This window comes from Gorilla gorilla, chromosome 16 (assembly GCF_029281585.2).
Source record: "Gorilla gorilla gorilla isolate KB3781 chromosome 16, NHGRI_mGorGor1-v2.1_pri, whole genome shotgun sequence".
In the NCBI taxonomy this organism is placed as follows: domain Eukaryota; kingdom Metazoa; phylum Chordata; class Mammalia; order Primates; family Hominidae; genus Gorilla; species Gorilla gorilla.
This window is the reverse complement of record NC_073240.2, coordinates 22,283,628-22,301,324: the sequence shown is the minus strand read 5'-3', so window position 1 is coordinate 22,301,324 and position 17,697 is coordinate 22,283,628. Positions and strand designations below refer to the sequence as shown.

Genomic DNA, 17,697 nt, shown 5'->3' with positions numbered 1-17,697 from the left:
AATAGAATGTATCTTCTACATAATAGGCATCCAGCTTACATGTGATAAATGGATTAAAAGAATGGATAAATACAGTTGGGAAGTACAATATCTTAAAAAACTGCTATAAATAAAGCACTTATATTTGTCATTTTATTTTTCTAATAATAAAACTACACTAAAATGATTAATCTATAGTTACTGACATATATGTAATAAGCCTATATATAATAAAAATGTGTTTAATAAAATGTATATGTAAATCAATAAGCAGAGATAAAAAGATTCTCTTCTGAAGATGCTAAAAGTTCACAGAATATACAAATGCACAAAAAAATAAAATATAGAAAGTGAGAAATTATTTTCATCTGTGCAAAATACATATTGCTGCTCTTCCCAAAAATTATTTCATTAATAATAAACTTTTACTAATAGCATCGTACATGCTCAATGCAGAAATCAAAGATAATAAAAAAGAAAAACATTTTATATTAAAACAAGTATCCTCAAATAGCAAATTTTATCATATTTTGGACATAATTTCAGATAACACAAGACCATAGTCTGTATGTATAATCAAACTTAATTTTACCCTCACTTGGTACACCAAAATACATTTTCAAATGTCAACATACTTCTGTATATGTTTCTACCTTGAGTGGTCACATATTATCCCATGCTGTAAACTCACTGAAATGTATTTATAAAAGCCATTAAATGGATTCTTTTTAATACATTGATATTTTAAGCAGTGTTCAGAAAACAAATTGTGTGTATGTTGCATTATTTTCTTAAAATATTTTAGTATAATAGAATGGATCACTAATGGGCATATACAATTTTTTAAATATGGTACTTACCATCAAATTGTTTATTTGAAAACTCATCTGCAACTTACACTTTAAGGAGTACTATAAATATCACTGCTTTTTATCCTCACAAACTTTGTGGATAGAAAACAGTATTTGATTCCTCTTTTAACTTAAATGCCTTCTCTAACCAGGAACACTAATATTGTTTCCTGTGTGCATAGGTTACTTGCAGATCTTAAAAAAGGACTTTGCCCAGTTTTAAATTAGAGGCCAAGTACTTTTTTAGATCTGCAATTTAGATCTCTAACTTAAATTGCCCAATTTTAAATTAGAGGGTTTTCTGTTGATTTGAGTGAATTCTCTATAAAAGGAAGATTTTTAATTCTAATATGTATACACACACACACATACATGAGTAGTAAATATTTTACAAGTATGCTGCCTTTTATTTTTTCTCATATGCAGGGCGATTTAATTTTTGTTTTACTAAATTACTCTTCAGAATGCTTGCTTCTGAGCTTCTTAGAAAGGTTTTGTCAACATAAAAATGTATCTGTGTAAATAGGCATTTATGTTTTTTCTAGTATTTTTATCTTTTTGTATATTAAAATTTTTTAATCTATATTCCATCAGGAACTTATTTTGTGCCATAAAAATCTAGTTTTCTCCAAAAAGCAGGCATTTCACTTATGAAACTAATTCTTTTCCTAATAATTCATATTCCTAAAAGAATTATGAAACTAATTCTTTTCCACAAGGATAATGATCCTTGTGATCATTATCAAGTTCTAAATTCTTACATATGTTTGTGTGTTTCTGGATTTTCTATTCTGTTGTATTCATTTACCTGTCTTTTCAGCTGTTAGCAAACAATCTGTGATTTTTTTTTTTTTTTTTGAGACAGAGTCTCACTCTGTCACCTAGGCTGGATTGCAATGGTGGGATCTCGGCTCACTGCAACCTCCACCTACCAGGTTGAAGCAATTCTCCCGCCTCAGCCTCCCAAGTAGCTGGGATTACAGGCACCCGACATCAGGCCCAGCTAATTTTTGTATTTTTGTAGAGACGGTGTTTCACCATATTGGCCAGGCTGGTCTTGAACTCCTGACCTCAGATGATCCACCCGCCTCGGCCGCCCAAAGTGCTGGGATTACAGGCGTGAGCCACCGCTCCTGGCCCATTTTGTGCAAATTAATAGCGCATTTTGATATCTAGAAGGGCAAGACTTTTCTAATCCATTACAAAATATTTAAAATGTCATCACAACAGTAAAAGCCTGTGTAATTTAAAAAATGTTAAAACGTTAATAGCTTTATTTGGTTTATGTAAAACTGGTAAGTCGCATCTTGAGAAAAATGAGTCTTCTTAAATTCAAGAACATAAACCATCTTCCCACCTCGAAGTTTCCTTCTAAGGTCCCTCAGCAAAGAACATATTTACATAGACATTCATTGATATCAAAATGGACATTGGACTTTATCCAAAGAATTTTTAGCCAAGAAGGTCATATATTATGGGAATCATTTCATTATGCACCATTTCATAGTGTATCTAACATTATCTTTTAAAACCTGTACATTAAAAGTAAAACCCTGTATGTACTTAATTTTGTGAGTTTAATCACTTTAAAATTTTCTACACAATGCTTTGTGAGGGGAAGTGGAAGTGAAGGAGAAAGCAGCTAAAGCTTGGGGTTGATTTTAAGGTGGCCTGGGCCCTCTGCCCTGCAGGGCGTCCCCATCCCAGGCCTCGGGGTCCTGACCGGGAAGAAGGCCAAGACCTCGGGGCCCAGGACGGCCGCCCCATCGCCCGCCACTCCTCCACCTGCTCCCCTCGTCCCCAGGACCCCCAGCCACCACTCTGAACGGGCGATCCTCCCACAGCCGCCTCCTCCTCCTGCAGCCCCGGCTCAGGCAGGGCCTGGTACCTCTTCTTCATATCTCTTTTGTTCAGGTTGACGGGCTTCTTCCCTACTGTCATCTTCTCCAGCTTCCGGACTTGGCCCCGGGAGGCAGCTGTATGGATCTTCCCTAGATCCCCGAAGCAGATGGTCCCGTAGTCCTTCTCAGTGTAGACCCGTTCGCTGAAGGGGTTCGGGGGCTCCGGGCCCCGCACGCCCTTGCCAGCGGCAGCTAAGAGCCTCTTCATGGCTGCAGCCCCCTGCTAGAGAGAGCCCGCGCCTCCCGCTCGCCCTTCCCCAGCCCCTACCCCTCGCCCTCGCTTCCCGCTTACCCTTCCCCAGCACCCGCCCCCGGCTCGCACTCGCCCGTCTTCAGTTCCCGCACCCGCCCCAACACCAGCAGAAATTTCTGTATCGCCAAGCTCTTGAACACTCCGGCCTCTGTCGGGAGAAATTCTGAGCAGAGCCGTTAGCTGCTCTAACGTTAGAGCGTTACAGCAGCAGCTCACGCGCAGCTCAGCAGGCTGAGGAGACACGGGCCCTGGCCGCGCTTCACCGGGCACCGCGTGCAGGTGGCACCGGCCGCTGAGGCGCTGCCGGGCTGGCGGGCCTCCCTGGAGCGGAACGTGGGGGGCGCCCTGCAACACGGCCTGCTTGACATAGCCGCCCCTGGCCCCTCCCCGACCCGCGATCCAGGAGCTGGACCCTGGTACTGGGCACCGTGCAGCCTCCAGGGCGGCGCTGAGCGTCGATTCCCGCCCTCCTGCAGCTGGGGACCGACCCCCTTACTTAGGCGCCCTGGAAGCTTCTGACCCAAGTATCCGCCCTGCTGCTGGCACTGACAGGGTCCGGGTTGGAGCCCCCGCTGCCGCGTGCCATGTTCAGGTGAGAGCTGCACCTGAGTCCACGGTGGAGGCTGCAGGGCTGGGCCCAGACCGCTGAGGGTCGCCGAGTGCACCGCCCTTCCACCCTGGGCTCTGCTCTTCCTTGGCCCGCGCTGGCAGCGCAGGCTCGCGACCTCTGGGCCCTGTATAGCTGCCAGGATGAGGCTTTGCGGCAGGTTCCCGCCCTCACACAGCTGAGGTCCCACCGCCTGATTTAGGGGCAGTGGCGGCGTCCGACCCTGGGGTTCGCCGCTGCTGGTGGCACGGACAGGTTCTGGGGTTGCCACCGCTGCTGCCACTACAGGCATGAACCACCGTGCCAGGATGTAATCCTTTTTTCTTGAGACGGAGTTTGGCTCTTGACGCCCAGGCTACAGTGCAATGGTGCGATCTCGGCTCACTGCAACAACCTCCGCCTCCCAGGTTCAAGCGATTCTCCTGCCTCAGCCTCTTGAGTAGCCGGGATTACAGGTATGTGCCACCATGCTGGCTAATTTTTTTTTTTTTTTTTTTTTTTTTTCAGTAGAGACGGGGTTTCTCCATGTTGGTCAGGCTGGTCTCGGCAACTCCCGACCTCAGGTGATTCGCCTGCCTCGGCCTCTGAAAATGCTGGGATTTCAGGCGTGAGCCACCGCGCCTGGCCGGTTACTTTGTAGGTTACTTTGTACTTTAAGTAACATGGACGCAGGCCGGTCGCGGTGACTCTGGCCTGTAATCCCAGAATTTTGGGAGGCCGAGTCCGGTGGATCACCTGAGACCGAGGTGGAGACCTCCCTGACCAACATGGAGTGAAACCCCGTCTCTACCACACATACAAAACTTAGCATGTTGCCTGGTGCCGTGGCTCAAGCCTGTAATCCCAGCACTTTGGGAGGTTGAAGCGGGCAGATCATCTGAGGTCAGGAGTTGGAGACCAGCCTGGCCAACATGGCGAAACCCTGTCTTTACTAAAAATAGCTGGGCGTGGTTGTGTGCGCCTGTAATCCCAGCTACTAGGGAGACTGAGGCAGGGAGCATCACTAGAACCTGAGAGGCAGAGGTTGCAGTGAGCCGAGATCAAACCCTTGCCCTCCAGACTGGGTGACAGAGCGAGATTCCGTCTCAAAAACAAAGTCCAACTAAAAATAAAAAACAAAAAATAAACAGTCTAACAAGTTGTAGAGACTACATTTCATTAACTTACTCTGTTTTCTTTCTTAGTTTACACTAAATAAAATTTCATTGTTATTTATTCCAGAATAGGCTAGAAAGGTATAATGGGCTCTTTTTTCCATTGAAGATGAAAAACAGGAATGATTATTCTTGGCTATTCAGAGGTCCTTGAAGGTCCTTGGATCTTCACAAAGGAACTCACAATTTCTGTTCTTCTGACTTTTATCCCTAGTGAATTGACGGAGTCTCGCTCTGTCACCCAGGCTGGAGTGCAGTGGCTTGATCTTGGCTCACTGCAAGCTGCACTTCCTGCGTTCACGCCATTCATTCTCCTGCCTCAGCCTCCCGAGTAGCTGGGACTACATGTGCCTGCCACCACGCCCAGCTAATTTTTTGTATTTTTAGTACAGACGGAGTTTCACCGTGTTAGCCAGGATGGTCTCGATTTCCTGACCTTGTGATCCACCCGCCTCAACCTCACCAAGTGCTAGGATTACAGGTGTGAGCCACCGCACCCGACTAGGGGTATTTATAGTCTTATTGATCCCAGTTCATGTGATTATTCATATGATTTGCCATTAGAGTTATTCCATAATAGGCAGAATATTTACATTACCTTTCTAAAATCTAAATATTTTCGGATTGTAATTTCAAAGAAATCTGACTTGGGAATCTTATTTTGAAATCTGATTCTAAGGAATTCGGATAAGCTATTGGAAAATATCACAAATGACAAAAATTTTGCATTAAAATTGTTGATAAATTTAAATCACTTTGCAGCTGAGCGTGGTGGTTCACACCTGTAATCCCAGCACATTGGGAGGCCGAGGCGGGTGGATCACAAGGTCAAGAGATAGAAACCATCGTGGCCAACATGGTGAAACCCCGTCTCTACTAAATATACAAAAAATTAGCCGGGCGTGGTGGCGCGTGCCTGTAGTCCCAGCTACTCGAGAGGCTGAGGCAGGAGAATTGCTTGAACCCAGGAGGCGAAGGTTGCAGCAAGCTGAGATCGCACCACTGCACTCCAGCCTGGTGACAGAGCGAGACTCCGTCTCAAAAAAAAAAAAAAAAAATTCAATTACTTTGTGTATATAAGGGTCTAATTTTTAAAAAATTGTAAAATATCCTATACCTTCATTAGTATTACTTATTTGTTCTTATCACTCCATCAATGTGAGGCATAAATAAAATTTGTTAAGTTAAAACTTTCGGTGTACTTTCATTCATTTATTTATTTATTTTGAGACAGAGTTTCACTCTACCATCCAGGCTGGAGTATAGTGGCGTGATCTCGATTCACTGCCACCTCCGCCTCCCAGGCTCAAGTGATTCTCGTGCCTCAGCCTTCCAAGTAGCCGGGACTACAGGCATGCGCCACCATGCCTGGCTAATTTTTAAAAGTCCTATATCATATAAGAACATTAGAGTTCTAGGATTATTTTTTGTTTTTGTTTAAGAGACAGGGTCTCACTGTATTATGCAGGCTGGGGTGCAGTGATGTGATCATAGCTCCCTGTAGCCTGGAACTCCTGGGAAAAGCAATTCTCCCACCTCAGCCTCCCCAGTAGCTGGGACTACAGGTGCTTGCCACAATGCCCATCTAGTTTTTAAATTTTCTGTAGAGATAGGTCTCACTATGTTGCCCAGTCTGGTTTCAAACTTCTGGCCTCAAGGGATCCTCCCCACTTGGCTTCCCAAAGTGCTAGGATTACAGGTGTAAGTCACCACGCCGGGACAAGAACATGAGACTTCTCTTGCCTTTTTTTTATATCTAAGTGGAATAGCATAGTATTATGTGTCAGCGTTGAATTATTTTAAAATATTATGCACTGAAACATGCTAATAATCTGGGTCGGTTTCTATCTTGACCTAGGTTTAAACATATTAGCTAACATGAGGGGGCCCAACATTAATAATGATTCCATACCATCTCCTTATTTATTTATTTATTTATTTATTTATTTATTTATTGAGACAGAGTTTTGATCTCTTGCAAAGGTTGAAGTGCAGTAGCACGATCTTGGCTCACTGCAACCTCCACCTCCTGTGTTCAAGTGATTCTCCTGCCTTAGCCTCCCAAGTAGCTAGGATTACACCCACCACCACAACCAGCTAACTTTTGTATTTTTAGTAAAGATGGAGTTTCACCAGGTTGGCCAGGTTGGTCTTGAACTCCTGATCTCAAGTGATCTGCGGCCTTGGCCTCCCAAAGTGTTGTTATTACAGGTGTGAGCCACTGCCACCAGCCACCATTTCCTTTCATTAAAAATGTGAGATGAAAGTAATTTGAGGGCAGTTATTTTCATATAGAGTCATTTTATCAAACAGGGATTAATATTAATGACTAGTGTTAATATTTATTTTATCTAAAATTATGTCTGATTTTTTCTAAATTCTCTGACTTGCTAATAATGTTAAACATTAGGTTTAATACATATAATTAGGTCTGTGTGGAGGCACTACGTAAATAAAATTGTTTCTAACATTTTGTAAGGTCTGCTGCTTTACAAGTCTTATTATCTTTGCTCCATTTTTAATACCAAAATTTTAACTGTGATAATTAGGCTGGAGATACCAAATCAAGGATATGTTTACATAATCACTCTCAAGGATCTCAAGGGTCATTTTCTGGTTACATTATGAAAATTGTAAAAGGAATCCAGTATATATTCCAGATAATACCTCTTGATAAATCATATACATCTATATAATAGCTATAGATACAGTTTAAGATTTAGATCTAGATATATTCAGCAACTCTGTAATTTATTGAAAGGTTTTGGTTAAAATGTAAGACATTCCTCAATGTAGAATTAGTTCTAAAAAATTGGTTGCAATGAAGAATGTTAACAACTTACCTTCCTGTTTTCTCTGAATATGGAACAATTCGAGATAGACATGGAAGTAAAGCATAATGAACTTTGGGAGGCCGAGGTGGGCAGATCATGAGCTCAGGAGATCAAGACCATTCTGGCTAACACGGTGAAACCCCGTCTCTACTAAAAATATAAAAAATTAGCTGGGCATGGTGGCGGGTGCCTGTAGTCCCAGCTACTCGGGAGGCTGAGGCAGGAGAATGGCGTGAACCCGGGAGGCAGAGCTTGCAGTGAGCCGAGATCGCGCCACGGCACTCCAGCCTGGGCTACAGAGCCAGACTCCTCCGTCTCAAAAAAAAAAAAAAAAAACAAAAAACAACAAAAAACAAAAAACAGAAGTAAAGCATAATGAAATAAACATGTGATCTCTGTAGCTCATGGTGTTGGCGTGGTGCTTAGCAACAGGGATTTTCCTACACTACACTCCAGTACAGAGCACAGAGCAGAAACTTTATCGCTAAATTTACCGCACAGCAGAGGCAGAACAGAATTCATTTTCACTGCAGGCTGGGACATCCTAAAGAGAAAAAACGTGGAATGGGTGATATGAGCTACCCTAGTTTATTTCTTTCTTCCAATATCTCCAGTCACCTCCACTATTGATCTAGTGAACACAGGCGCAGGAACAGTGCCTAAACCACATTCGATGTCCTTCAATATCTTTGTCAGTCGAAATTCAAAGGAAATATTTTAACTCAAGTAAAAAGAAGACTACAAAAGAAAGATAACCCACATGGGGATAGCAGAATTTTTTGTTTTTGTTTTAAAATCTCTTGTTTTGGCCACAGGCTCTCTGAGCTAGAAGAAAATATTTAGGAGAAGTATGAGAAATCCTTCTGTATTGAATAAGGGAATTACTTCCAGATGGCAGTGGTATAAATCTACCATAACAACTATATATATATACACACACACACATATATATATATAATGAAATATGTTTATAGAAAATGTCTGGAATCTTTTTATAGTCTACAGTCCTTCTCAATGGCCTTAATTTGCACAAATAGCCTTAAACTATTTTATTTAATTAAAAACTGCAAGAGATTAACATTTTCTCCTCATAAGGTCCAGTCAAGTATTTTTCTTTTGAATGAAGAATAATACATTGCCTGTAAAAAATTAATTCTTTGATTTAGTAGTTAGCAGTGAACAGTTGATATGGTTTGGATGTTTTATCCCCTCCAAGTCTCATATTAAAATGTGACCTGTCTTGTCGGATATGGGGCCTAGTGGGAGGTATTAGGTCATGGGGGCAAATCCCTCATGAATGGTTTGGTTCCCTCCCCTGGGTAATGAGTGGTAAAGAGTTTACAGGAGATCTAGTTGTTTAAAAGAGTGTGGCACCTTCTCTCTCTCTCTTGCTCCCTCTCATGCCCTATGACATGCTGGCTCCCCTTCAAATTCTGCCATGATTGTAATCTTCCTGAGGCCCTCACCACAAGCAGATGCTGACACTATGCATTGTGTACAATCTGCAGAACCAAGGGCCAAATAAATCTATTTTCTTTATAAATGACCCAGTCTTAGGTATTTGTTTTACAGCAACACAAACACACTAACACGCTGGTGAAAATCAACTTAAATACTTAAATACAGATAATAATATAAATTTAAAATGCAAACTAAGAGTTGTAAAATTTATATTTCCCCTTCAAAAATTAGCATTCTAAATTCTCTATTTGTTTTGCTTTATACACTTCCAACTTCCTATGCTCAAGTTTTCAGAAGACATTGAAGAACATCACATCATTAGAGAGAAGAAAAGGAAAAATTGGCTACAAAAATTAACCATACAATGTATTGAATTAATAGAGTTTTGCTGAACAATTTTTGTTAATGGAGTTTATATTTTTAGGTATAAATATTTTTCTGCATGATATATTTAGACAAAGTTTTTTTTTAATATAGGATATTTGCAGCAAATGGTCCAAAGGAGCCCAATTATTAAACAAAACACAAATATAAATTGATTACAATATATCAAATATGCCTTAATAATTAATTTGGGTAGCTATAAAAAGTAGAGTTACAAGATTGAGAGGTACTTTGTCTTCTGCGAAGGCTTTTAAAACATGAAGCTACATTTCCCACCATCAAAGATTTACGTGTAAGAGATTTGTCTTCATTTTGTTTTAATTAGACCAAACGATTTGCCCATGGGGCATCTAAACTCAGAATGAGTTTGACATCACAACACAGTCTATATTCTCTGAGGAAAAATGAAAGGAAACTAAAGGATTTTATTTTTCAGACATCAAATCACAAAACAAAACAGTCCAATTTTCTTTGGGTTCTCAGTGGTACATTTATGTCTTCAGGGTTTTAAAAAACCACACCATTTTGCATGCTTAAAAATAAAAGATTCGGTTCAAGAGTTCATCTTTGTAACATCTTGGCAATTTTTCTTTAAATCTCTAGGTCTAAAACTTTGCTAAAATAAAAAATATTTAGTGAGAAACAAGTTTACATGTGTTGCTTGCTGAAAGAAACTGCTAAAGGGAATGCATTAAGATATGGAACACAATTATGCAAAGTAAATACTCAATTGAACATGCCAGAAGTTTCCTAAATTTAAATTGTTAAATGGCCATCGTGGAAGAATCATTTTAGTTTTAAATTCTATAATAAGCAAAATAACTTTCTTATATAGAAACATTTGTTCCTTTGTGTATGAACCAAATCAAATATCATATATAAATTATACATAAGATATGAATCATATATAATGTAGCTTATCCAAACATATTTTAGATGAACCTGTCAGTATTTTTTACATTATCAACATAGAACTGTTATAAGATAAATAAATCATTTATTCATTTTTCATCTCAATCAATATTTATAAGAGATGACATAAGTTAGATGATTCAGCTAATCTACACTGAAAGCAGTGGATAAGTCAATTACAATTTTTGCTCAAATATGGAAAAAATCTGACTGATTATAATCAAAATCATTAACTGTCATTTACTTTTCCTGAAAGCTCTTTATTTAATATAAAATCTAGACATAAAGAAACTAATTTATCCTCTTAAGCGCTATAAACATTTTCTCTCATTATTTTTTTAGTTGTCAATTTTGATAGTGTTCAACTAGAAGTCGCCAATAGGCAATCCACTAACATAGGTTCACAGTTCTCATATATTTTTGAAACACTGAAATCAACCTGTCCCCAACTCCACTCCAGAGGCTAATGTTGAAATATCTGCCGAAAGCAATGCCAAACCAATATCTCTGAAATATAGAGAAAGTTGGCTATTATAATTCTCTTCATGATTATATTTATAATTTTATGTATATATGAGAGACAGAGCAAATATTACACATGAAAAATAATACATTTTACTTAAAAACATGCTAAGGTCGGCCGGGCTTGGTGGCTCACGTCTGTAATCCCAGCACTTTGGGAGGCCGAGGCAGGTGGATCACGAGGTCAGGAGATCGAGACCATCCTGGATAATATGGTGAAACCCTGTCTCTACTAAAAACACAAAAAAATTAGCTGAGAGTGGTGGTGGACACCTGTAGTCCCAGCTACCTGGGAGGCTGAGGCAGGAGAATGGCGTGAACCCAGGAGGCAGAGCTTGCAGTGAGCGGAGATCCTGCCACTGCACTCCAGCCTGGGTAACAGAGTGAGATGCCATCTCAAAACAAACAAACAAACAAACAAACAAACAAACCATGTTAAGGTCTACAAGGTCTACAACTTAGTCATTTCTTAACTATACGACCTTGGGTGGGCCACTTACTTAGTTTCTCATTACTTTGGTTTTCTTTCTTGAAAAGTGAAGAATTGTTTTCTTCACAATTATCTCATAATTGTTTTCTAAAAACATAAAACACTAGAAACATTGCCTGGCATTGAGTAAATTATTAGTTTTTAGCATTAGTACTGATTCACATTTTTCCTACTGAAAATTAGATAACGACTCCTCATATTCTGCATGATTTTATAGGATAAAATTTAGATACAAATCAAGACATATTTGAAATAACGTTCTATACATTCAACCTCACATTTAGTGGATGAAACCCCACATTTCTCTCTATTTGATAGCGTAGGTGACATTCACATCCTATTTTGCCTCATTATTGAACACTGTCTTACCTAATTTTCTAGATGTCATAATTTATTTACTGTTGTCTCGTTTTCATGGTGGTGTGTATACTGCATATTTTGAGACACAGTACATTTAATTATTTTCTCGCTCAAAAATAAAACTAGTTCCACATCCATTGAATCTTCAGTTTAAACTTAGAATCTAAAATAAAAAAACTCTTCTATGGCAATGATCATAAACTGGCAAACTGATATCTCATGGGTTGGATTAAGGCTGATTGACAGAATGACCTTGCAGGGCCATGTGTGTGCATGTTTACTCACCTTAAAATAAAAGAATTTTCTGTATGGGTTTATTTTACTAAGATTAGTGAGCCTTTTAAATGAGTCAGGTGCTTCTGATTCATCATCTACGTCCCTGCCCAGTCTCTCTGTACTCACAAATCAGTCTGAGTGATGTAATATCCTTTGAAGGTAGACTGTGATAAGTTAAAGCTGCATATTATGAACTATGAAGTAACTACCAAAATAAAAAGTTACAACTAAAACTTAATAAAGAAAAAAATAGGATCATAAAAATCAACATAAAGCAGAAAAAAATATGCACCAGAAAAGCATATGATAAAATAGAAAAGAAATAGTGAGATGTTAGATTTAAAACCAACAATACCAAAATTATTTTGGAAGAGTAGATGAAATATAAATTCGAGGCTACCAATTTATTAAGTGGATTTTGAGGACAGTCACTGTATTCTTAAGTTCTATTAATTTTGCAAATACTTTGAGGGGTATAAAATATGGATATAATAAATTGTACACTAAAGACAATAAGTGATGATTAAGTACTTTATCACAGATGCTACATATTTCCCAAATCCAGTAGAAATGTAATCAATTTGTTTGACAGAATTTCAGTCTATTAACAGTCTTTCAGATCAAAATTAAAGAAAATCATATTGTATACTTGAGCGATGTCCTTTATAGAGTCTTCATGCTCGGTCATAGGCTCAATCGCATGTGTCTGATAAGAATTATAAATAATATGACAGTTATTTCAGTTAATATGTTCTGTTAATCTATTTCAATTCAGAAAAAAACTAACCTATTTAGTTTTAGGATCTAATATATGTGAACAAATTTGGGAGGATTTCTTTAATAATCTATATGCATTCTTTGTTTTACATTCTTTCAAGCAAACATATGACATGGACAAATATGTGCAAACAGAAAATCACTGCAGTATATTAGAGTGGAAATGCAATGGCAGAATTATTTTTCAGTAAGTTATTGGGTAAAATATTTGAGTCATGCTGAGTACAAAATATTTTGTTAAGGCTAATTAGGTTGCAGATTATAAAATGCCCTAATAGTACCGATAAACTAGACTCACCTTTCTCAAAAGAAAGTGACTAATAATATTTTGTTGCTGAGTTAAACAGAATAAATGTCTAAGAACTTAGCCATAAGGCTGAGATTTTAATTAGATATTAAGGTGTTCAGGTTAATGTAAATCAGATTTGCCTTTCTAGATAAAGAATCCAGATTGACAGTGGCATTAACATTGTCATTAAATCTTAAATAAACACTAATTTCCCATTGCTTGCAAGAATCTGACCTGGAAAAAGATGAAAAAAAGGAAATACTATAGAGTTTTTTGTTAATTATCAAGCTTTTCCTTTGTGTTTTGTTTATCAGATATATAACCTTTCAAATTGAATCTGATAATCACATGAAATAGTTTTTAAAAACTGCTTGTTGGAGTCAAATGACTACTCTTGGCTTTTTTCTTTTTTTCCATTTTCATTTACAATAGCCAAAAAAAGTTTCTTGTCACTGTTTCTAAATAACACCATGACCTCCTGCTCACAAATTAAAATGTACTGCAATATTCTAAATAGGAACAATCTACCCTTCTAAAATTTCAAATTAAATGTGCTTTATTTTTAGTATACTGACCTACCCTGCATGTATAAATTAAATGTAAAAAACATTTTATGTTTAGTAGGGTTGAAAATGAGACTATTTTTCCCTTACTTTTTTCTCCTTAAAACTTATTAATTCCTTTTTATATTCTAGATCTATAAATACTAAAATATTCTATTAACTGCTCTAATCTTCATGTAACAGTGTAGGTTCTACCCATGTAACAGATGAGGAAACCAAGGAGCACAGTTATTTACTAACTTGCACAAGGCAAGTTTCAAAATTGTCTTTGAAAATAATGATTGCTTTTAAGGTTTATTCTATAATGGTTTAAGATCATGGGTTACAGAAGTAAAACAACTTTGTCTAATTACTAGTTCTGATAATTCTTATGGAGATTTGAGATTTTATACACACACATACATGTTTGTTTTTGTGTATAAGTATATATATAACAATGTATTACACATATGGATTAACTCTTTAATATGTGTGAACTATTATATTCATTACTTGGCATTAATGTTTAGGTTGTTTCAATTTTACCCTCAAAATGTAATGACTTTTTGAGAGCCTATATCAAATTATTGGAAATACACATGTATTTTTTAAAGGCATTAGGGATTCTTAGTATTTGAATATGAATTGTGAAGATTAGTATTGAAAAAAATATTGGTAACTAAGTGGGAGTAGTTGCAAAGGTGTTCCTTCTTTTCCTAAATGAATTATAAAGTAACAGTATTAAAGTCTACTTGTTTTTACTGCTAAAGTTATATATATATATGTATATATATATGTATATGTGTATATATGTATATATGTGTACATATGTATATATATGTATATATGTATATATGTGTACATATGTATATATGTATATACGTATATATATATGTATATATATATGTAGAATTTGAAGTTTTAGTTCATCTAACTATGATTCCTCTATCAGAGCCTTTCCTGAGGAAATTTTTTTTTTGATGGAGAGAGTGAAAAGACTAGGTGAACAATGAGCAGCTAAAGGGAGAATTAGGGAGTTCCAATACTGTGAGAATGGGATTCCAGGTGGATTTCCTGAAAATGGCAAGATTCATCAGAAGCCTTTCCTTATTTTGGAATGTTATTTATTTATCATAATATTTAGCTTATTTCTTATTCTGCTGAAGAGTCTCTAGTAATCTGTGGTTTGCACTGACTAGAAATATATATTTCAAGGAAATTGATGATAAAATATATATAAAGCAAAATATAAACCTTTACTTTTAACGATTGTGCTATTTGGTGCACAAAGAATGGTGCATGTGTTTTCTGAGTGAGATGAGAAACCAGAGAATAGAAGAGTCATACATTCTCACCTCCTTTTGAAAAACTGACAATGGCTCCTGGATTGAACTTAGAGCTGTCAAATCGGAAGCAAGAAAATCTAAAGGTCACTGTGAAAAATATATAGTAGAGAAATGGTGGTGGTGGCAAGAAACAGTTATTGCGGCTACATTTAGTGCTAATTGAATTTCCTGTTAGATTCAATACATGGTGTAAGATAAATAGAGGAGTTGATGAAAATTCAAATATTTTTGACTATGCTAATAGGATAGAGGCTATTTGCAAATATTTTTATATGTTCATTTTTATAAAATATGGAACCCTTGAATAAAAGCACATCTGAAGGGGGTGATCAGAGTATGAAAAGGTTAGATTGAGTTCCGATTGTGGCATATTAATTTGAGATTGTCTACCGTACTATATGTTCAAGGAAAAATGTCAAATTGTTAATTAAACTTGACTCTGGATTTTAAAATAGAGGCCATAACTGGCGATGCATTTTTTTTAATTCTCAGCATCTAAATGATATTTAAAGCCATGACACAGGATTTAGGAACCAGGAGAGTGAATCTTGATAATAAACGCAGTGGCCTCAAATTCAGCTGTGGAACATTTCAAAGTTACATGGTTGGAGATTGGACGATGAGTTTCTGAACAAAGTAAGAAGGACCTGCAAGCAAGACATGAGAGAGAAGAGGGAAGGTTATGTTGTCCCTGAAATAAAGGAACAGTTTCCAGGTAAATGGTAGTAGGAAGATTCAATGCTGTAGAAAGATCAGGCAGGAAGTAAAAGTTTATATTAGATTTTCAAAGTGGATTTTATTTGTAACACTGGCAATAATAGTTTCATTTTGTTTTTTTGAAGTGTTGGAATGGAATTGATTCAAGTGAGAATGGAATGTAATAAATCAGAGCCTGATGTCCTCATCTGTAAAACTGAACAATACTAATAACTGTTTCAAAGGGTTTGTAAGAACTAAGTTAGATAATTTCATAAATTTTAAAGCACATTACCAGGTATATAATAAATAATTGAAAACTGTGTTTAAATGTTTATTATAATTATTTTAAAAATACTATTATCAAAAAAAGAATTTTAAAATAACAGTATAAAAGGATGGATATATTGCAATATCTGAATTTTTTTAAAATCTAGATAATTTTTATTATTGAAATTGCCAAATAGTTTGATAGCCTATTGGAATTTTAAATGGTGTGCATAAATAATTTAGGAAAAAGAACAGAGATTGAAGTTCATTCCTAGGCTTTTGTGTAATTTCACATACTTTCAAGTTAGATATATTACATATACAAAGTAGACTTTAGATAGCTGTACTTTTATATTTAGATTGAGACAGAATTGGAAATATTTTGTAATATACACGTAGTTGGTGTAAGCCTGCTTACCTGAATCAGGGTTGTCTCTGAGAGTTGTCAGAATCACAGGATTGGCAGAGGCTGTACTGCAAATGGGTACTTTTATTTGTATTTATATCAATCCTATATTAGTCCGTTTACACACTGCTATAAAGAACTGCCAGAGACTGGTAATTTATAACAAAAAGAAGTTTAATTGACTCACAGTTCCATGAGCATGGATGCGGAGGCCTCAGGAAACTTACAATCACAGCAAAAGGGGAAGCAGTCATGTCTTACATGGCAGCAGGCAAGAGAGCGAGAATGAGAGAGAGAAAAAAAGAGAGAGCATAGGAGGAACTGTCAAACACTTATAAAACCATCAGATCTCATGAGAAGTCACCCACTATCATGAGAACAGCATGGAGGAAACTGTCCCCATGATCCAATCACCTCCCACCAGGTCCTGTCCACAACAGGTAAGGATTATGGAGCTTACAATTCAAGATGAAATTTGATGGGGACACAGAGCCAAACCATATCAAATCCCCAAAAGCTAAAGCTGCGTGTGAGGGTGATGTGCTCTCTTTGGCCTAAAGCACTATATTAATATTTTCCTGCATATCTGAGTTTTCTTCCTGTATCTCAGATGAGAGTTATTCTTTACCTCGGTTTCTAACTTCCATCTCAACAAGTCCATGAATGTAATAAAAAATAAGAAAAACACTTGAATTAATGCTTGGCATGTTTGACTGAAAATGAAAAACAGTTCTTGATGTAAAGAACTTTAATTGTCAGAAGTGGCTGCACGTTGGCAACGATAAGACTTTTTGTATTCACAAGAGAAACATGTTTCTCAATTTGATTTCAATCATGCAATGTATGTAATTATAAAGTAATTGAAAATACATAGCTTCAAGGGCTCCTGTTTTTAAATAATAGATATGAGATAAGCATTTTGGACTAGACCCTTTGTAATTTCTATGACACTTTAGAAAACTAAGAATTATTCTGAAGCAAAAAATATAGATAAACTGGAAGAGAAGAGTCACAGTCATAATTTTCAGTATGATTTATTCTAATTTCCATCATGCATTCATTTGCATTTTTATGAAGTAGATCTCATATCAACACATTTATTCAACAAACTATTGTTGTCATTCACTCTGTAAAATGACAAAGCCATAGTGACAAAAAATGTCATGGCCTCTTCCCAGAGTAACCTCTCAAGCATCATGAAAGAGTGATGTTTAATATCAAACTTTACAATGAAATAATGACATACACCTAGTATATAGTAGATTAATGAATTAACAGTCTCAGCAAAACAGGGAGGAATCTTTAGGTCTATTTACTAATAGTAATAAAAAGTATTCAGTACCTGTACACATACACACACACACACAAAATGGAGATTTTTATAATC

General features: G+C 37.1%; 1 protein-coding gene across 1 annotated transcript in view; it reads right to left on the bottom strand.

Annotated features, from left to right (window-relative positions):
• Nucleotides 1–3,017, bottom strand: part of ANKRD30B (ankyrin repeat domain 30B) — a 104,966-nt gene extending 101,949 nt beyond the window's left edge. Inside the window, exon 1 of the mRNA XM_055364182.2 lies at nt 2,719–3,017. Within this exon, the coding sequence (XP_055220157.2) occupies nt 2,719–2,939 (221 nt within the window). The 5' untranslated portion in view covers nt 2,940–3,017. The remainder of the gene's footprint in view (nt 1–2,718) is intronic.
• Nucleotides 3,018–17,697: the final 14,680 nt, after the last annotated feature.